General features: G+C 41.2%; 5 protein-coding genes across 6 annotated transcripts in view; 3 read left to right on the top strand and 2 right to left on the bottom strand.

Moving 5' to 3' along the window:
- Positions 1-8,537, bottom strand: part of LOC144459925 (uncharacterized) — a 54,446-nt gene extending 45,909 nt beyond the window's left edge. Inside the window, exons 1-2 of the mRNA XM_078164758.1 lie at positions 8,401-8,537; positions 7,772-8,131 (exon numbers count right to left, since the gene is read on the bottom strand). Coding sequence (XP_078020884.1) covers positions 7,772-8,131; positions 8,401-8,449 — 409 coding nt within the window. The 5' untranslated portion in view covers positions 8,450-8,537. The remainder of the gene's footprint in view (positions 1-7,771; positions 8,132-8,400) is intronic.
- The window catches only part of LOC144459879 (uncharacterized), a 39,730-nt gene that overhangs the window by 4,096 nt on the left and 14,459 nt on the right, over positions 1-21,175 (top strand). The window lies entirely within an intron of this gene.
- On the top strand, positions 360-4,610 carry LOC144459887 (programmed cell death 1 ligand 1-like). Of its 2 annotated transcripts, none has more exons than XM_078164689.1 (4): positions 360-543; positions 3,105-3,160; positions 3,549-3,896; positions 4,074-4,610. In XM_078164689.1, exons 2-4 carry the CDS (start codon positions 3,112-3,114, stop codon positions 4,280-4,282), a joined length of 606 nt encoding a protein of 201 aa, XP_078020815.1. In that variant the 5' UTR covers positions 360-543; positions 3,105-3,111; the 3' UTR covers positions 4,283-4,610. The 2 variants fall into 2 exon arrangements, with proteins under 2 accessions (XP_078020815.1, XP_078020816.1); XM_078164690.1 differs by lacking the exon at positions 360-543 and adding an exon at positions 2,029-2,118.
- LOC117253580 (uncharacterized) lies at positions 10,519-12,727 on the top strand. Its single transcript, XM_033621120.2, has 3 exons — positions 10,519-11,253; positions 11,379-11,661; positions 11,798-12,727. The coding sequence occupies exons 1-3, from the start codon at positions 10,865-10,867 to the stop codon at positions 12,464-12,466; spliced, it is 1,341 nt and encodes a 446-aa protein (XP_033477011.1). The 5' UTR covers positions 10,519-10,864; the 3' UTR covers positions 12,467-12,727.
- Positions 13,443-21,086, bottom strand: LOC144459868 (uncharacterized). The gene is made up of 3 exons (XM_078164655.1): positions 19,796-21,086; positions 15,475-15,834; positions 13,443-15,166 (listed from the first exon to the last, which is right to left on the bottom strand). The coding sequence occupies exons 1-3, from the start codon at positions 20,451-20,453 to the stop codon at positions 15,036-15,038; spliced, it is 1,149 nt and encodes a 382-aa protein (XP_078020781.1). The 5' UTR covers positions 20,454-21,086; the 3' UTR covers positions 13,443-15,035.

The following is a 21,175-nucleotide window of genomic DNA, read 5'->3' as shown; positions in this document are numbered from 1 at the left end:
ACTTGTTTTCTTATTTGTCTGTATTTTGCCCGTTGCCCGTTGAATAATTGAGTAGTAAAGTCTTCATGAAAATATATCCTGCGCTCATTTCTCCTTTGTCCAGGCGGCTTTAAACACTTTGTGTTTCACACTGTAGCTTTCAAAGTTACTTTGTATTTATGAACATAATAATCCTTCAATAAGTCTAATCAAATCATCTTTACAGGGAATACAACATGAATTGACGAGGAAGTTCGAGGCGACACCGTGCCTTTGTAATGTAGGACCGCTCATCATGACGCCTCGGATAAAGGACTGTAATGACTCACAGCGAAGCCACAGTTCCGAGTCTAAAAGGACTTTCAGAGTTTGTAAAGACCAGGACCATCCTCCCGTCTACAGTAGGGCCTATAAAACCTGGAGAGACAGTCACTCGAAACAAGCTGTCCAGCAGATTATATTCGTTAATACAAAGACGTCCACGCTTCTAAAACTGTTCATAAAGACATTCTATACTGGTCGTATTTTCATTTTGAGAACACGACTCTCCTGAAGCCATCCAAGGTAATGTGTGAGTGTGTTGATGTTGGTGTTGTCATGATGTGAATCCTGTTGTACAGATTTTTCTCCGGAGATTACTGTGCCAGTCACCTCAACCTACCTCACAACGCTGAAACTCCCACTGAAGTGCCAGAGTTACCAGGCATTCAAAGAAAACCTGGAAGCATCTGTGAGATCTACAGAGTTCGGGTTTGGGATGATCTGATTAGAGTGATCTGAGAAACTGTGTCTTTAAAGCAGAGGTAGGCAATAAGAGAACCCGCACTCCCACATTTCCACGGCTGGTTTGTAGTTGTGTTTGTAAATTTTAGTGATGCTTGACTTTATTTTTCACTGTAAAAAGATAGTTCTGCTCTCATGTTGAATATATTTGTGTAGTCAATCGCACAACAGCTCTTTACAGTTTTACATGGTGGTTTTTGTGTACTGTATGGCACGTGCGCCCATGATGGCACACAAGGTCATTAACATGGGCACGCAGAGTAATTCAATAAAAAATATTTAATATACTTTTTGGGATAGCAAAACATTTTTAATAAAAAATAACCTAATGGTGAATTAAACGAACAATTTGATTCAAAGTAATCTGAGATAATTAACTAGGCTCAAAATACACCATTGTTTTTGACAGCAAGAGACACAAAAGACCAGTCTATTCCCAGTCTTTGCATTTACTTTGTGTGTAATATAGACACATAGTCATTCAAACTTTTGCGAAATTTCAGGACTTCTATTTTTGCTAAATTTTATGCCTTATTTGCAAAAAATCACCACTTTCTTCTCAGATTTTTATGATTTTTTTTTTTTTTTTTTTTTGAGAAATTTGGGCTTTTTGTGAAATTTTAAAACCTGACACAAGACATCCAAAAGGTTGCTGACCCCTGCTTTAAAGTTTCAATGGTGTTATTTGTTTGAAATTCATTTCAGACCCCCAGTTGTGAAAGTTGGTGTTTGCTTTCAGTTATGGAGCACTTAGACATGTTAAGGCATCACCCCAAAGGGACATTTCCCTTTTTTTGAAGTGGGGTTGTATGAGCTGTAGATTTCACTCTTACTGGTAGACTGACCTGGACATCTGACATGATCGCAGTTATTTTCTAATCTGCGTCGACGGTGAATTCAAATGTTGGTCAGTCAAACTAACAACAGTAAATGAAGCACAGCTGATGGACACAATTAAAACAAGACAAAGGCTGAATTATACAATATGTTTGACTTACTTAGGTGTTTCACAACATGAACCAATGAGGGACTTTAATGCCACACCGTGACCCAACCTTCGTGTTGTGACCTCAAATTTCTTGGCTCAGCTTTCTTTGCACAAGTGAACATCTCTGATGGGCAGATAAGACCTTGTAAGGCTGTCTGTTATCATCTGCATGTGTATCAATTTAGTGCTATGAACATGATAAGATGTGCCTAAAAAATAGTGGGATTATGAATGTGTTTGTACTCCTTAAAAATACAAGAGTCGGCAGCGCGTTGACAGTTGATATGGATGGAGGACTCTTGACATCAACTCAGGGAATGCTGCTGTCCCTTTTTCACAGCTCTTAAAATTTCCTGAAGCCATCCAAGGTAATGTGTGAATGTGTTGATGTTGGTGTTGTCATGATGTGAATCCTGTTGTACAGATTTCCTATGTGAGGATTGGTGGATTAGACAAGATGTTAACAGATAATAATGTGCTGGCTTCTCTCAGTAAAGAGACAATTCAACAAGACTTTAACAGACATGTGATTGATTGAAGACAGATCATCCTAAAAGCTGATCCACCTAAAAAGCTCCTCTATGTGACTTTAAACAACAGCTGCAACATTTAGGAAAGAGACACACTTTCTATTTGTCTTTAACTTTGATTATTTTCTCTTGTCTATTGTTTATAAGGGACCACAGCATTTATTTTCATTTCATAGAATTCACTTGACAGCTTTATTTGCACTTTGATTCTCTTTCCTTTATATGCAGGCACATTGACTCATGGAACATGTTTATCTGAGCTGCAGGTTCACACTTTAGGATTTTCTGCACTCCTGCCTCGTATTCACACAACATCCATCCTAAAGCTTAAAGTAGCTCCTAACTGGTTGAGTAAAGAGAAACTCCTGATAATAAGGAGTCAGTCCTGACTTGAACATGTTTTTGGTGTTTGACCTTTTAGCACTCAAACTGTGTCGTCAGTCTGTGAGAAGTCAGAGACAGTCCAGAGGACTCCTCAGTCACCAACAAGTCCCATTCACCTGCTGCTAGGAGAGCACTCATTGACTTTAACCACTGGCGCCATCTTGTGTCAGAAATATATTACTGCAGCTTTTGTTCTTTGAAAAGTCAGGTCTACATGTGTGCAGGAGAACAAATAAGCTTTCCATTGCTGTGGTTGTAGTTGACATAGTTTTTAGTGCTGATGCCTGGTGTCCATCAGTTGTGTGTGATAATCAGGATAATAAATACAAAGGAGTATTGTGATGACTAAAGACAGACTGTAGATTGTCTCTGTGTCACCTGGAATAAGTGAACTTTGATCTCATGTGTTTGTGACTCTTCACCTCTGTCTCCTCTCACAGGGAGAAGATGATGTGCATCATCCTGCTGCTCATCAACCTGACCTCCTGTGTCTGTGGTTAGTTTACACCTTCACTTTATTATCCACAAACACTAAAGACTAAACACACTCTCAGCTTTGGCATTTTTTCTGACTTCACAACTTGGGCTAAAAACTGGAGACACTGACGTCATGTTTTCTGGTATTTGGGGATGAAGGATCTCAGACATGCTGGGTTTTATACAGGCTGATGTCAGTATTTCTAGCTGTGCTGGCAGCATCGCTCGAAGGATGACAGTGTCAGTTGATTTTTGAGCAAATACCTGGCAGTAAAGGGGAATAAATACTATAATGTGTTATGAATGAACACTTTGTGATTTAATGTGTATATGTGATGAGTGTAGCCTGTGACCCAACATTTAGAGCCTCCGTTAATCTCTTTCCTCTCTCCTCCTCTTCCTCTCAGGGGTGTCTAAGCCTTATGACACTCCTCTGAAGTACCAGGCAGAGGAGAACAGTGACGTCACAGTTGAATGGAGCTTCTCGTCTGAAACCGACATTCCCCTCCCCTCACTGAAGATCCACTGTCAGAAGGTGTTAGGACTGAAGGTCTTCTATCATCTGGACAACTGTATTGAGGAGTCTCAGCACGAGCAGTTTGCAGGACGGGTGCAGTGTGACAAAGACGCTCTCAGAGGAGGACGTGTCCGCCTTCATCTGTCCCGAGTCAAGATGAATGACTCAGGTGTGTACCTCTGCAGGATGGCCACTGACTTTGGCAGGAAGGTTAAAGTGTTCTCGCTCAGCATCACTGGTGAGTCGACTCATGGTCGTCTGTCTGTCTGTCTGTCTGTCTATCTGTCTGTCTGTCTGTCTGTCTACAGCTCTCAAACAATGATGGATGGATCATTGTCATCCTTCACACCTGTCAGTCACAGCCTTCGTGGCGTACAGGAAGTTGTCAGTGACATGTTTTTAATGTTTTTAACAGCAGCTGTTGACAAGCCCAAACCAGTGACCCCAACACCAGCACCAGTGACACCAACACCAGCACCAGTGAGTCGGGGAAGAATCAGCCTCTGTGTTGTACTGGGACTGGCAGCAGCAGCTGTACTGGTTTTACTGGCTGTACTGGCTGTCCGTCGCTGTTCTTTAAAATCCTGCAGGACCATGAAGATGTGCTCTGTAGCACATCAATAAAATGTTTCATCTTTCTTACTCTTCTGCTGCTCTGAAGAGAAATCCACCAGCAGGATGAAGACAGAACTGGTTCTTGTGTTGGAAAATGATGCCGAGCTGGAACATTTGAAACTGATGCAGATTCAAACTAATGCAGCTGAGTTCATGGTGGATTTGTACTGTCATTGATTCAATGATCCACGTGATGTTTTTCTTTTTACAGAACGTGTTTTATGTCAGAAGAACTAAAGTAAGAGTAGCAGCACAGTGTTAAACCTTTTATAGTCTTTTTGGAATAAAGATAAATAAAAATGTTGCTGTTTCCATTTTTGTCTGAGCATTTTTTCAGTGGTTGAAATAAATCACCAAATGACATCATGAACATTTAACTGTCTGTTATTAACTGTGTGTTATTAACTGTCTGTTATTAACTGTGCTTCTTTCACTGTGTGTGAGCTGAGTGAAAAGCTCTGAGCTGCTAACAGGTGTATTAATGACAAAGAGCAGCAGAGGGAGCTCTTTGCTTTGGATTTGAATTACAGTTTTCCTCGATTGCTGAAACACGTTTTTTGGAGGAAGAGCTCCTTTTCTCAAAACTCAAACCACAAAAACACACAATCTGCTAAACTCAACACTTCTCTTGCAAAATAACACTCTGCCTTCAAAACAAGTTCAACATCTTCTCAAAATGGTACTTTGTGTTCAAATGACACACACAGCCATCATGTGAGTGGACACTTGTAGCACCAACTGAACACTGCAGTGCAAAATGGAAAACACTCAGAATTATACATTTGCATGTTCATGCTGTCACACTTGCCCATTTTGTAAAATACTGTATTACAGTATAATGTTTTGTGCTGTATTCAAATAGAAAACACCACATTTGCAGTAACAGAATTAAAAAAAAAAGTCATCCAAAATCAAACAAATTCGGCCACAACCATCAAAACAGATTTACTGGTGTGCCACATCGTGCCTCTGGTTCCTGTCTGGCCACAGGTTGGTCGGTGAACCAGTCTCAGACCACAGCAGCCCGGTGGAAACTCACATTGTCCCAGAGGACAACGTAGTTGAGCTGCTGTGGCCCAAAGAACTGGTCATCAGGTGGGATGAGGTGGTTATGGAGTGTGTCCAGGAATGCCAGGAGAAGTGCACTATTGTAGGGACTGAAGGTGGCATGGCGATGGAGGATACCATGGTGATTCATCGCCACACACAAGGTGATGTTACCTCTGCGCTGTCCAGGGACTTCAACAATTCATGGATCTCAGCGGCTGCATCCAGCTCCAGAACTCTCTGAGACAGACAGCATGACAGTATCAGACATGGACCTAGAGCAGCCAATACATGATCGTGTGAGACAATGTAAAGAAACACTGTAACTGCATCATGCAGTATTACAGGTGCAGTAATGTGTCAGTGCTGGATATAGGACTTCCTTGCACATAGTCATGGCGCAGCTCCTTGACCCTGGCCGAATTCCTTTCAAAGAGCACCCTATACACTTGCTTCATGCGTACTGCATTGTGCCGTAGGACACGATCCAGTGTGCTGAGGCTGACAGAGTTGATGGTCTGGAACACCACTTGGTCTTCAATCACCTTTCTTTGGATTTGTTTCAGGGTGATAGCGTTGTTCTCCAGAACCATGTTCACAATGGCAGTGTCCTGCTGAGCCGTGAACAGACGTGCGCTCCCACCTGCTGGTGGTAATCTTTCATTTCTGCAAAAGATCCAGATACAGCAACATACATTACGTATTGTATAGACAAAGTAGGAATGCAGTTCCCAATCTCATGAGAGATGAGTGAGATTTGTATTGGAAAAGAGTGTTCAAAATATAGAGACTTGTGTGTAGTGTTTTGAGAAGAGGGATGAGACGGGAATTGAGAGCTGTGTGATTAATGAATCAGATGATAATTCAGATCACACATGAAGCAAAATAATAGATAGACTAACAGCAGAAGGTGTTTGTGATCATCAGGAACATTTAAAGAGCCTGATGGTCTAAATCAGTGATACTCAACTTACGGCCCACGGGCCAAATGTGGCCCCTGATAGGGTGCTGGGTGTCCCCCCAGGCATTTTCTAATTCACAGTAAAAAACAAACTGATTCAAAGTGGGATTTCTTTTTGTAGTTTTTATTTACATTAGTGCAAAAAACAAGTAAGCATCAAAATGGAGTCTCTTCATCCAAAACATCCCAGACCCCCTGACAGAGGTCTGAGTGAAGCCCTGAGTGTCATTGTGCAAAAGTCAAATACATCACTGACAGGATATGAATAACATGTGATATATTATTACAGACAAACTCATCACACAGAGCTTTAAATGCAGACAGATATTGCACAGATGAGCTATACATGGTATACAAGGTAGACATGCTTCTCAGCATCATTAATGTGTCAATATTGGAGATGCTGTCACTTGCTTTAACTTTATTTTCATCACTCACTGTCATCGTCTTCAGCAGGTTTGGGAATGTCTAGATTTGACAACCTCTTGTTCACATAATCAGTAAATTCATTTATATTTTGAACCACATGTCATGTTCCTCCTGTCTGCGGGAAGTAACAAAGATCCATGTGTTGCTTCTTGAATTGTTCCTTTTACAGTAGATGCTGTGGTGGACTCATCACCTGCACCTCACATGTATTACCTGCGTTTACCTGCTCTAGTGCGCCACCCTGTGTACAAACCGCAAACTGCACCTATTTACATTGGTCAATATTATTAAAACATGAATCAAAACCAAATACAAAGAATGTTATTGCGATTCCGACACTCTTATAAATATAGATTTATTTACAATATGTACACATTATAAACTGAACACAATACATTTTACATTATAACAATAACCATCAGTCGGCAGAAGATTATTAATGAACGTACAATTCTCTCAGAATTCTGTTGTCTTGTTGATTCAAGAATGTTTTTAAGACACATGATTGATAACAGCTGCTGCATAAAAATATATATTTCACATCACATGTAGTTTCTGACACAGATGCTGGAGGGAGAGAGTCTCAGAGTTTGTCTGGTGTTTTTAGGACCATGACTTTGATAACAAACTGTTTCCTCTCATCATCTGATGAACTTTTCTTAAATCCTCCACTGGAGTCTGAGCACAAATCTTGTTTTCTGGACTGAAGGTGAATTAATACACAGAATCAAACACTCAGTAGAGCTGCTGCTGCCAGTCCACAGTAAAGGCCGATCCTTCCTCGACTCTCTGGCTGTGGACGACTTGTTGTGTTTGGTGTCTGAGGTTCAGGTCGATCCCTCGCTGCTGTAAAGAGACCAAACAAATCTGTGTCATTCATGTGAAGAAAAAACATTTGACTAACAAAGAAAACTAAATATCCACAACAGATTAAGTTGTAACATATTTCACAGATACTGCAAGAAGGTGAGGATTGTTGATAACACAAGTTCACAACACTTTTCTTCTCAGGTTCTTATTTATCATAAACTTGTTCATAAAGTTCTACTGAATCAACTTACCAGTGACATTGAGCCGACATATAGCAGCGCTCCCACCATAATGTGTGGACACTTCACACATATACAGTCCTGAGTCATCAGTCCTGAGTCTGGACACATGAAGTCTGACTCGTCCCTCTCTGAGGACGTCTTTGTCACACTGGACTCGTCCTGTAAACTGTTCATCCTGAGACTCTGGGACCTCAACACCTCCATGTAGACGAAACAGACCTGAGGCTCTGAGATCAGTTAACAGTTGACAGTAGATATAAAGGGAGTGGAGGGAGCTGCCAGTTTTAGTTGTGAACATCCACTCAAGTGTGATGTTGTGGTTCTCCTCTGCCTGATAGGAGGTCTGTGTCACATTGACTACAAATGTTCCTGTTGAGGAGACAGAGAGGGAAAGTGAGGAGCAGACAAAGTGACAACTTTAACATGTGAGCCTTTAAACTCCATCTATAGATGTTTGTGTGGAGAGTTTGACTGATTGACTGAATAACAGTGTGCTCTTATTTACAACAAAGCTGGAAGGCTGCAAAACTAAAGAGCTGAAAGATACCACAGGTAATACATGATAGCAAAAATCAACAGTCTGACAGTGTGTTTAGTCTTTAGTGTTTGTGGATAATAAAGTGAAGGTGTAAACTAACCACAGACACAGGAGGTCAGGTTGATGAGCAGCAGGATGATGCACATCATCTTCTCCCTGTGAGAGGAGACAGAGGTGAAGAGTCACAAACACATGACATCAAAGTTCACTTATTCCAGGTGACACAGAGACAATCTACAGTCTGTCTTTAGTCATCACAATACTCCTTTGTATTTATTATCCTGATTATCACACATAACTGATGGACACCAGGCATCAGCACTAAAAACTATGTCAACTACAACCACATGTCAAACATGTATCAGGTGGCGCCAGTACAGTATGTTGCAAAGTACAGTATGTTGTGTGAATACGAGCCAGGAGTGCAGAAAATCCTAAAGTGTGAACCTGCAGCTCAGATAAACATGTTCCATGAGTCAATGTGCCTGCATATAAAGGAAAGAGAATCAAAGTGCAAATAAAGCTGTCAAGTGAATTCTATGAAATGAAAATAAATGCTGTGCTCCCTTATAAACAATAGACAAGAGAAAATATTCAAAGTTAAAGACAAATAGAAAGTGTGTCTCTTTCCGAAATGTTGCAGCTGTTGTTTAAAGTCACATAGAGGAGCTTTTTAGGTGGATCAGCTTTTAGGATGATCTGTCTTCAATCAATCACATGTCTGTTAAAGTCTTGTTGTTGAATTGTCTCTTTACTGAGAGAAGCCAGCACATTATTATCTGTTAACATCTTGTCTAATCCACCAATCCTCACATAGGAAATCTGTACAACAGGATTCACATCATGACAACACCAACATCAACACATTCACACATTACCTTGCATGGCTTCAGTCATGGGACGAGCTGTGTAGAGAGATCTCAGTGTTCTGTGATCTGAGGTCAGGATTCCTCTTCCAGAAGAAAACAAGGAGAATGAAGATATCAAACTTGCTGTGAAAGAGACTGTTAACACTTTTGCTCTTTCCTAAATTGCTTGACAGAGGAGCAATATCGCTCTGCCATTGACAATGATGAAAAGCATAATCGCATCTGACGGTAGGCTAATGTAATTTCTAAGAGTTGAAATGAGTGCGCCAAGCAACAACAACGTTGGTGATTGGATGAGCCTGGAAAGCCACTCCCAGTTGCCACACAGAGTTCCGGTGTGGCGTTAAAGTCCCTGATTGGTTCATGTTGTGAGTGTTAGTTGAAGTCTTCCTCTAAATCTCTCTGAGTCTTCATATTAAAATCATAAAGTGAAGGCAGCTGCACTTTTCACAAGCAGCTTCTCTCCACCGACCACAGTGCATGATGGGAAACTCTCTGCTCTCCACTAATCTAATCAAGTTGAATCCAAACTTTTCTTTATGTTTCACTGTAAAGATGATTTGATTAGACTTATTGAAGGATTATTATCTTCATAAACACAAAGTGACTAAAAGTCTCTCAGCTGATTGAGTCTGTCACGAGTTGAGCTGATGAAGTTACAAACAGATACTTCCTCATGTCAAACATTTAGTGTTCAGGAGACAGACAGGGGGACAGCTCTCGTCTTCAAACACCTAAGTAAGTCAAACATATTGTATAATTCAGCCTTTGTCTTGTTTTAATTGTGTCCATCAACTGTGCTTCATTTACTGTTGTTAGTTTGACTGAGCAACATTTGAATTCACCGTCGACGCAGATTAGAAAATAGCTGCGATCATGTCAGATGTCCAGGTCAGTCTACCGTCATACTCCGTTTGATGCTTGTCTATTCGTGGTATTACGGTACGGGTGGTGACAGAGACGTTTGTGAGCAATGCTTTCTCCCCTGTTTCTCTCATTGATATACCAAATAAACAGTGCACTGTATTGCACATTATATGACTTTCAGTCACAAAATATTGAAGTTTTTCTCCTCTACTCTTTTTAAAAGGAGCTCTAAATTGAAATGATCAACAATAAATAATCTTTTACCTTCCACTAAACAAAATGCTTGTTCAGGATGACCCAGACCACGTCCAGGTCCATGTTCATGTTGTCAAGAGTAGCAGCACACTGTTAAATATGTTGTCATCTTTTGAAAATAAACATAAATAAAAATGTTGCTGTTTCCATTTTTGTCTGAGCATTTTTTCTGTGGTTGAAATAAATCACCAAATGACATCATGAACATTTTACTGTCTGTTATTACAGTTTTTCTCAAATGCTAAAACACAAAAGCCAATCCTCTAAACCAAATGACCAGTTGTCTAAACACATTTACTAAATCTAGCCATCATTTGCCAATATCATAAACACATTTCACATGAAGACACAATTCACAAAACACAATCCTCCGTTCTCATAAATCTAAACACATTTTTCCTTGCTAAAACACAAGTTGCAAAAGAACTCTGCTCATATTCTCAAATGAAAGCTCATGTGATGCAAAATGCTTGCCACAGTCAGCAATATTTGAACACAGTGAACACACCTGGCGTCATTCATTACACACAACGACTCAAAATTGAAGACACCTGTTGCTAATGCTGTGACCACATGTATAAAAGCAAGTTCAGAGTGCACAGTTTCCAAACAAACACAATGGATGAAGGCAGAGTCAGGGGAAGACGAATCCGAGTCAGAGGAGGGAGAGGAGCTGGCCATGAAAGAAGAGGAGCAGGCCAACGAGGAAGAGGAGTTCAAATCAGAGGAGGAAGAGGAGCAGGCCAACGAGGAAGAGGAGAAGGTCCAGGAGGGAGAGGAGAAGGTCCAGGAGGAAGAGCAAGACAACCTCGCACCATCATTACAGACGAGATGCGAGCAACAGTCATTGACCATGTCATTGTCCATGGCATGACAATGGCTGAAGCAGGACTAAGAGTCCGTCCAAACCTGAGTAGGTTCACCGTGGCCAACATTATCAGGGCATTCAGACAACACAACAGGTATTGTACTCTATTGCTTTCTTTGTCACAATACAGTTTTACAAGCCTGTGAAAGTAGTCTATTGGTTTCAAATCAGTTGTTATTGTAAAACATGTCAATTGACAACACATGTTTCTGTCTTTAGAGTTGAAAGAATGCCACATAGAGGTGGGAGGGCTGCCATATTTACAGCGGCACAAGAAACCCTCATTGTGGATATGGTTCGTGAGAACAACCTCATCAGACTCCGGGAGATCAGAGACAAAGTCATTGCCGATAATGTCAACTTTGAGAGCATTGATGATGTCAGCTTGGCCACAATAGACCGAGTTCTCCGGCGCCAAAAGATGCGGATGAAACAGGTCTATAGGGTTCCCTTTGAGCGCAACTCTGCGCGACACAAAGACCTACGTTACGAGTATGTGCAAGTAAGTATACATCCATGTTCACAGTACAGTTAGTGGACATACTGTGTTGCTCAGTGGCCTACATTACTTCTGGACAATACTGTGCTACCTGATTGACTGTTGTTCTGAACACCTGTGCACTTTCACATTTTCACAGAGGATATTACAGTTGGACGCGATGGCCAGACCTCATGAGTACCTCTTCCTGGATGAGGCTGGCTTCAACTTGCAGAAACGAAGGCAAAGAGGCCGTAACATCATTGGCCAAAGAGCCATCACTGAGGTTCCTGGCCAACGGGGGGGTAATATTACTCTTTGTGCGGCCATGGGTTCGGAGGGGCTTGTCCACCGGCATGCTGTCCTTGGGTCTTACAACACCCAACGTCTCCTCACCTTCCTAGAGGAGCTAAAAGACATCCTCCTGGACCGCCAACAACACCATCCTGGGCCCGCACATCCCATTTATGTGATCATTTGGGACAATGTCCGCTTCCACAGAACAAACCAAATCAGAGAGTGGTTCACCACCAACAGTAACCAGTTTTTAAACGTCTGTCTGCCACCCTACTCCCCTTTCCTGAACCCTATAGAGGAGTTCTTCTCATCGTGGAGATGGAAGGTTTATGACAGACAACCATACACTAGAGAGAACCTCCTAAGGGCAATGGAGCTGGCCTGTGCTGACATCCCAGTGGAGGCCTTCCAAGGATGGATTCGCCATTCCAGGGGGTTTTTCCCGCGGTGCCTGGCAAGAGAAAATATAGCCTGCGATGTGGATGAAGTGATGTGGCCTGATGCAGCTCAGCGACATGATGCCGCACAGTGATTGTGGTGTGAATAAAGTAAATAAAAAAACTTCACACCCTGAACATGTTTTCAAGAGTTGTTGTGTGCAATAGATTCTGTTTTTGCATTGAGTTGTGTTACAGTAGTGTACATGCAGTATTTTCTATAGATTTATACTCTTCATATGAAACTCACAAATCTAAATGCCTAATCCTCTACAGAGATCTAAGAAGATCCGTTACTGTAAAGTTTCTAAAAAAATATGCATTGGCAGTTATGAAACAAAGAACCTTCTCACAAATTGAGCATTGTGTTTTCAATTGTTTTGCTGTAGTGTGTAATGATGTGTATAGTGTTTACATTTTTGAAAGCTTCGTGCTGCTCTTTTGGTGTGAAAGTTTGAGTTTTGAAGTGAGAAGGTGTGGTTGTGTTTATGTAGCTTTAGAAAAGGGTGTTGTGTTTAGACATTGGGGAACATAGAGGAAACGTTTGTGAAATGTGTTTTAGCAGTTGAGAAAAACTGTAATATCAGCATAAAACATGACTTATGTCTGATCAGAATATGAAGTGACTTCTTTATTATGATGTATTCATTGTGTCTATTGTGTGACTGTAGGAGCATGGAGGGATTGTGTTTTACACATGTGTTACAGATGATTGGTTGTGTGTATGCACAAGTTTGAAAAGGCTTTATTTTCATATATATGACCTCTGAATGTTTAAATCATAATTTGACTCACTCAGTGAATATGAGTCATTGTAAAGTCAAATAAAAACATATGTTTAAAAAATGACCAAAAGCTTTTTCATTCATGGGAACAAAAGTTCAACACACTGAAGTAGTGCTAATTTTGTTTGTTTGTTTGTTTGTTGTTTGAGGAATCACAAAAAATCCTCCAGCTGCTGAAAAATGCTACAGCTTTGATTAGAAGAAGTTTCAAATGAATTTTATTTAGTGATAAAAACACATTTAATTTCATTCATAACGTATGCATATAATAAGAAATGTTCCAGAGTTTGATATAAAAACTTTTATTTTTGTATCAGAAATGACAGAATAAAATGTGCTGTACAAGTACTTCCTGTGCACGTGTGTGTATTTGTGTCAGGCAGCATAATGACATGATGGATAGACAGATGAAGTTCATGAATGGGAAATGCAACATTAAAGCAGCCAAGACACACATCATGAAACCAACAATATAAAGGACACTCTAAGAGGCTGAATATTAACTGCAGAGCAAGGAAATAAAAATAAGGACCATACTCCTCAAAATCTGACGCTTGGGCAGTGACTAACAGCGTCTGAAACCAATGACATAAGGCGTCCTTTAACGTTGGCTTGACACAGTTGCCGTGATAGTTTAATAACGCCCAGTGGCATCAGGGGGAAACACGGTGGGGCAAGGATGAAAGTGAAGGCCATGAAAGTCCAACTGGGGCGGGCAGGAGGGGTGGTGGATGGGTCCAACAAACACAGTTTATTTTGAAAGAGACTGTATGTAAACGGTTCATTCCCTGCATAAACAGGAAGTGTATTTTGAAAGAAGACAATGTGTGTAACAGGCAGAATTTGACACGGCGTCCCAGAACGTCAACAGCCAACACACCCAGGGTACCTTGCATGTTGTATGTACAGTAAACCCAACATTACGTTAGCATAATCTTGGGATTAGGAGGTAGAAAACCAACATTACATTAGCATAATCTTGGGATTAGGAGGTAGTAAAACCAAACTTTAAAACAAAAGAATGATGGTTTAAACACAAACATTACATGAGCATAATTTTGGGATTAGGAGGTAGTAAAACCAAATTTGAAAACAAAAGAAAGGATGGCTTAAACATGAACATCATATTAGCATAATATTGAGATTAGGAGGTAGTAAACCCAATATTACATTAGCATAATCTTGGGATTAGGAGGTAGTAAACCCAACATTACATTAGCACAACTTTGGGATTAGGAGGTAGTAAACCCAACATTACATTAGCATAATCTTGGGATTAGGAGGTAGTAAAACCAAACTTTAAAACAAAAGAATGGATGGCTTAAACATGAACATCATATAAGCATAATATTGGGATTAGGAGGTAGTAAACCCAATATTACGTTAGCATAATCTTGGGATTAGGAGGTAGTAAAACCAAACTTTAAAACAAAAGAATGGATGGGTTAAACACTAACATTACAGTATCTTAATTTTGGGATTAGAAGGTAGTAAAACCAAACTTTAAAACAAAAGAAAGGATGGCTTAAACATGAACATCATATTAGCATAATATTGGGATTAGGAGGTAGTAAACCCAATATTACGTGAGCACAATCTTGGGATTAGGAGGTAGTAAACCCAACATTACATTAGCATAATCTTGGGATTGGGAGGTAGTAAACCCAACATTACATTAGCACAACTTTGGGATTAGGAGGTAGTAAACCCAACATTACATTAGCATAATCTTGGGATTAGGAGGTAGTAAAACCAAACTTTAAAACAAAAGAAAGGATGGTTTAGACACCAACATGACATTAGCATAATCTTGGGATTAGGAGGTAGTAAAACCAAACTTTAAAACAAAAGAAAGGATGGTTTAAACGCTAACATTACATTAGCATAATGCAAAACTCCAGGCTACAAGTGCTGTTGTCACTACTGTGAATAAACCACTACCTACATAGAGCCCGATCCTTCCTCGGCTTGCTGGTCTTGATGTCTCATTTACAGGTTGATGGCTGGCAGCTGCAAAAAAGGGAGATCATTCAAATGACTTCTTTACTGCTGGGTAGCTTAATGCATCAGAATATATTAGATGATCATATTTTGTCTAAATCAATCTGGAGCAGAGGAGGCATTGAGTATCAGAAAATGGAAACACTCAAGTCAAGCACAAGTTCCTCAAAGCTATACTTCAGTACTTAAATGAATGTACTTAGTTTAATGTCACCACTGCGCACAGAGAATTATTATTGGATTCTGTAGCTCTGCTCAGCTTTTTAGCATCTAGATTTTTCTGTAAAAGAACAAAGCAGCCAGTGATGCCATCTTACCTGTAACACTGAGGTCACATGTCTTGGTGCGACTATCACTGTTAACACCAATGATAAAAGTATAGATGCCTGTGTCGCTGAGCCTCAGACCAGTGAGGACACATTCAATCCGTCCCTTCTTGGCGAGCTCTAGATCACACTGAACTCGTCCCCTGTAGAGCTCATCTTGATACAGCCCAGCCTCAAAGTCAGTGTCATAAAGGTAAATTGTCCTCAGTGGCTCCCCATACAAAATGTCTATGTATAGTGAGTCAACAGACACGGCAGTCTTGACAGGGAAGCGCCATGTCAGTGTGATGTTACTGTGTTCCTCTGCCTGGTAGACGTCCTGAGTTACACTGGCTGTGGATGGAGTCACACCTGGAGGGGTCAAAGGAGGAAACACACACACTGAGTAAAGAAACCTCAACAACAGGCAGAGAGATCACAAAGAGGCTGTAAAACTCTTGGTAAAATGTCCTGATCCCCACTAGGGGTCGCCAGAGCTCCACGGGTGGACTTAATCAAACTGTTGTTTTCTAAAGCTTAAATTATGATTCAAGACATGACCTCCTCACATGTTAAAGGCACAGTCAAGACCTGAACACAAGCTGTATTTACAGAGCCTTCACTCTCTGCTTAACAGCCTCGTGCGGCATTACAACAGTATGCACTTAATCCAGCTGAAGAACTAAAACAACAATGGCCAGGTATCAGGGAGAAGACATAACGGATATCTGATGAGCCGAGAATGTTTGGAGCCCAGACATTTAAGGGTTAAACCTTAGTAAGTGTCATCACTTGAGCAGTGGTATCTTCTGCACAGAGAACTGACAGTTTCTGAAAGCAGCAACAGCAAACAATCCTTCATGATGAAATCTATCACTACTCACCTACTGTAAGACAGAAGAGTGTCACAGTTAGAGAGACAGCAGCTGTCCAGCCTGACACTCTGCTCCGGATCAACCTGAGTGCCATAATGTCTCCGTCCTGTCTCTGCAGTTTGATATGAGGCCTGCTCAGAGGCTCTCTGGATCACTTGGCTAAACTCCTCCACCTCTCATCTATGACTGAAATCCTCCAGTCTCTGGCACTTCCCAACAACATCACACACTTAGCATTGGAATTAGATGAACTGAACTCATGAACTAAGACAAAGAGTCCATTTCCCTGTTGTTGCCGCAGATGAAGTTATGTAACAAAAAAGTTTTCTTGGCCACTCCTTCCTCTCAGTCACACACTGCCTCTCTCTCTCACACACACACCTCCCTCACACTCTCTAACTTTCACTTTCTTTGTGACTCACTGATTGTAGAAAACTACTGAAATCCATCAGTTCAGTGGAGATGAGGAAACCTATTAAGTGAATGCAGGTGATAGTGATCAATGATCTATTTCTCATCCACTGGGAGTCAACTGTAAGCTCTATCCTTTATTATATCAAAATAAGGAAAATCCCCTTAAATGTCAAGTCAAGTCAAGTCAAACTTTATTTATAAAGCACATTTAAAAACAACCTCAGTTGACCAAAGTGCTGTACAGTTATTGAAATATAAAATAATCATACACAAATATCATAATAAATAAAACAAAGGAAATAGTAAGGGCTCAATTTAAAAAACTAAAAATTAGATTAAAAAAGGGAAATAAAAGAGTAAAAAGAGTAAAAGCCAAGGATTCTTGCCTAGCAGGGACTGAACGCCAAGGAGAAAAGATGGGTTTTCAGTAATGTTTTAAAGTGCTCAACAGACTGTGCAGCTCTAACCTGGAATGGTAGGGCGCCACTGAGAAGGCTCTGTCCCCACGAGTAGAGAGTCTGGACCGAGGTACTGCCAGGAGCAGCTGGTTTGACGACCTAAGTGCTCTAGAAGTACTGTGAGGCTGTACAAGCTCTGATAAATAAGACGGTGCCAGACCATTTAAACACTTAAAAACAATTAATAAAACCTTGAACTGGATCCTAAAATTAACAGGCAGCCAGTGCAAAGATGCAAGGACAGGACTAATGTGATCACGCCGTTTCTTTCCAGTCAGCAGGCGGGCAGCTGCATTTTGGACTACTTGTAAACCGCGCAGTGCTGACTGGTCAAGACCAACAAACAAAGAGTTACAGTAGTCTAGGCGTGATGAACAAAGGTGTGAATAACTTTCTCAAAATAATCTCGGGGGAGATATGCCTTTACTTTTGCTAATAGTCTTAGCTGGAAGAAGCTCGTTTTGACAATAGAGCTTATCTGCTTATCAAACCTAAAGTCACTGTCTAAAATAACACCAAGGTTCCTTGCAAAAGGGTGGCAGTGAGACTTAAGGGTGCCAATGGCGCTGTCATACCCATCTAACAGATTTTGTTGGCCAAATAAAATAATCTCAGTTTTATTTTTGTTCATGGAGAGAAAGTTCACTTCCATCCAAGATCGGATGTCATTGAGGCAGTCTAATAAGACCTGAACAGAGGCTTGCTCATTTGTTTTTAAAGGCAGATAGATTTGTACGTCATCTGCAAAGCAATGAAATGAGACATTGTGCTTTCTAAATATGGATCCCAATGGCAACATATATATTGAAAAGAGGAGGGGGCCCAAAATAGAACCCTGGGGCACCCCACAGTTCAGGGGGGAAGTGGCTGAAGAATACTGGCCCAGCTGAACAGAGAAGCTCCTATCTGAGAGGTAGGACTGAAACCACTTAAGAACAGTACCCTTAATGCCCACACAGGTGTTTAAGCGAGACAGGAGAATGTTGTGATCCACCGTATCAAAGGCAGCCGTCAGATCCAGAAGGACCAGGACTGCAGAGCTACCAGAGTCAACTGTCAAAAGAAGGTCATTTAAAATTCTTAAAAGCGCCGTTTCTGTGCTATGACGTGACTTAAAACCAGACTGGAACTTCTCGGAAATGTCATTTAGATCAATAAAAGACTGCAGCTGTTCATTAACCACCTTCTCCAAGACCTTAGAAAGAAAAGGAAGCTTGGAGATAGGCCTAAAGTGGAAAAAACTGTGGGGTCAAGATTATGTTTTTTGATGAGGGGCTGGACCACAGCATGTTTAAAGGCAGCTGGGACACATCCAGACATCAAAGATGAATTTATCAGATCCATAACACAGGGCCCAATGATATGGAAAACGTCCTTAAAAAGACGGGGTGGGATGCTGTCAAGAGGACAGTACGAAGGCCTGAGGTGCTGGACAATATCAGTTAAAGCTGAGAGAGACACTTGTTCAAATGTGTCAAAAACAGCAGGGCAAATGGGAAAGATGGCAGGATCTAATGCAGACGGCAAAAGAGAGGACCTAATATCAGAAATCTTGCCAATAAAAAACCTTAGAAAATCTCCACACAGTTTAGGAGAAGGAACAACACCATTGTGGTCACAGGGGTTTAAAAGAGGTATTAAAAAGAAACTGAGGTTTATGACTATTGACTGACACAAGATTGGATAAAAACAGACTCTTGGCAGCTTTAACAGCTTTCTGATACTGCAATAGACTGTTTTTTAAAATGTCCAAAGAAACGTGTAGATGATCTTTCTTCCACTTCCTCTCGGCGCGTCTACAGACACGTCTTAAAGTGCGAGTGGTGTCATTAAGCCATGGCTCTGTGACTGGCTTAGAGCGTTTGCACCTAAAAGGAGCCACCAAGTCTAATATGTCAGTGCAAGTACAATTAAAAGTGTCTATAAACTCATCAGGAGTAAGAGTACCATAATGATCCTGAGTATGTAGCACAGAATGATTAAATGCTGCAGAAAACTCAGAAGCAGTTGAAGGGTTAATTGTGCGCACACGGCGGTCCGTGGCGCACAGTTTCACATGAGAGTGGGGCAATGTAATATGAAATAAAACAGCGAAGTATTGGGAAATATGTGTGTCACAAATCTCACTGACATTTAACTGCAGACCAAAGGATAATATAAGGTCCAGTGTGTGTCCCTTCTCATGTGTTGGATCAGACACAGACTGAGTAAGGTTAAAAGAGTCAATGAGATTCAGAAAGTCTTTCACCAAGGGACGGGATTCACAGCAGACATGGATATTAAAGTCCCCGACAATTAAAAAACGATCATAGTTCACTGTCACTCCTGCCACAAAGTCTGTGAAGTCCTTTATAAAATCCTTGTTGAACTGCGGTGGACGATAGACTACAGCGCACAGGACGGGTGTAGTAAAGTTTACAGTGAATGTCTGCAGCTCAAAGCTGGAGAAAGAGATCGACGGTGACAATCGACATTGAAAACTGGATTTAAATACAGATGCTACCCCTCCACCTCGGCCGGTGGTTCGGGGGGAGTTAAAAAAGAGACAGTTAGGGGGGAGCAACTCGGAGAACTGGATAGACTCACCGACTTGAATCCACGTCTCTGTCAGAAACATAAAATCCAATTCACGTGAAGTGAAGAAGTCATTCAAGATAAAAGTCTTGTTTGCTAGCGATCTAGCATTCAAGAGAGCCAGGCTATAAGTAATCTCCTCGCGGGCCTGGGTGGAAACGCGGCGCAGAGGCCGAAGATTCCTAAAATCCACACCGCCGTTGCGGACCCGGCATCTGGGAGGGGGAACCTCCGTCGGCAGGTGAAGGCAGCCAGCGGCTGGACAGGGAGGAACAACAGGCTGGATCCAACGAAGACACAACGGCTGCACATGAGATCCTCTGACAGGATGGCGAGGATCGGTCCAACAGGTGGATCGTCTGAGGATCTTGAGTTTTACCAAGACGCCTGCCCTCTTTCCGCGTCTTCTGGAGCGCTTCCTCCGTGAGATGACAACCGGTGAGCGCAGCAGGTAAGCTGGTACAGACGCCAGGGGAGGAGGGAGACCTGAGGTTTGATCCCCCCAGTCAACGTTTGGCAGTGTTTTTTGAGATGCTCTAATGTCAAGAAGTGCTTGTTGATCACACACCAGCAAAGCAGAGGAATCTTGGCAGAGAAAACAAAGTAATATAGCAGCAAATATCAAACATAGCAGAGCCGGCCGACGGCAGGCCGCACACGCTGGCGCCATCTTAAAAATTGTCTTCAGAGAAAAGGAGACAGAAGCAGCTCAGCTATAAGACTGTTAACTGATGTGTGGGATGTGCTACAGGATGAGGAACAGACAGACCACAGTGGTGTGTGTCCCATTTTCATTCCTCACTGTTGTGTCTCAACAGAAGCAACCCAGGAGGACTTGGCAGCAGGTCAAGATAAAATATAAGAATATCCTGCTGTCTCTGTCTCTGTGTCTCTCTGTGTGTCCCTCTCCTTCTCTTGGATGCGCTCCTGATATGGCCGTTGTCAGCTGACCTTGCATTTGCTAGCCAATTGGAAACAGAGCAGGGTGGGGATGGGAGGACAATCACATATCCATGTACAATCTTTTTTAATGCCTCAGTTTCATTTTATTACAGTTTTGTTCTTATTAGTTATTTAATGTTTTTTGATTAATTATGTTATATATTTTATGATCTACATATTATTTTATCATTATTGTAAAAGACTGTTGACTCTGTGAAGCACTTTATAACTTTGTGAAACACAATGTTTGTGTGTATGATTCCCTTTGTTTCTGTGGTTGTAGAAAAACACCACGTCACATTATAAAGTTATTTCCTCATCATTAATGCAACATGTAAAGCAGTAATTTGTAACTGTTTTCAGAGGCAATAAAGTTCATTATAATTATCTTTGTTGTTGTTGTTGAATTCTTTTAGTTCTTGAAAACACACAGTTGTCTGATATGAACAG

This window comes from Epinephelus lanceolatus, chromosome 22 (assembly GCF_041903045.1).
Source record: "Epinephelus lanceolatus isolate andai-2023 chromosome 22, ASM4190304v1, whole genome shotgun sequence".
In the NCBI taxonomy this organism is placed as follows: domain Eukaryota; kingdom Metazoa; phylum Chordata; class Actinopteri; order Perciformes; family Serranidae; genus Epinephelus; species Epinephelus lanceolatus.
The sequence above is the reverse complement of the archived record's forward strand: the minus strand, read 5'-3'. Positions and strand labels throughout refer to the sequence as shown.

Coding starts and splice junctions, on each gene's coding strand:
- LOC144459887 (XM_078164689.1), top strand. CDS start 3,112: ATGATGTGCATCATCCTGCTGCTCATCAACCTGACCTCCTGTGTCTGT. Junction 3,161..3,548: donor CCTGACCTCCTGTGTCTGTG/GTTAGTTTACAC, acceptor TCTTCCTCTCAG/GGGTGTCTAAGCCTTATGAC. Junction 3,897..4,073: donor GTTCTCGCTCAGCATCACTG/GTGAGTCGACTC, acceptor TGTTTTTAACAG/CAGCTGTTGACAAGCCCAAA.
- LOC117253580 (XM_033621120.2), top strand. CDS start 10,865: ATGTATAAAAGCAAGTTCAGAGTGCACAGTTTCCAAACAAACACAATG. Junction 11,254..11,378: donor GCATTCAGACAACACAACAG/GTATTGTACTCT, acceptor TTCTGTCTTTAG/AGTTGAAAGAATGCCACATA. Junction 11,662..11,797: donor TACGTTACGAGTATGTGCAA/GTAAGTATACAT, acceptor ACATTTTCACAG/AGGATATTACAGTTGGACGC.
- LOC144459868 (XM_078164655.1), bottom strand. CDS start 20,453: ATGGCGCCAGCGTGTGCGGCCTGCCGTCGGCCGGCTCTGCTATGTTTG. Junction 15,835..19,795: donor AGAGACGTGGATTCAAGTCG/GTGAGTCTATCC, acceptor TGACCCCTCCAG/GTGTGACTCCATCCACAGCC. Junction 15,167..15,474: donor ATGTGACCTCAGTGTTACAG/GTAAGATGGCAT, acceptor CCTTTTTTGCAG/CTGCCAGCCATCAACCTGTA.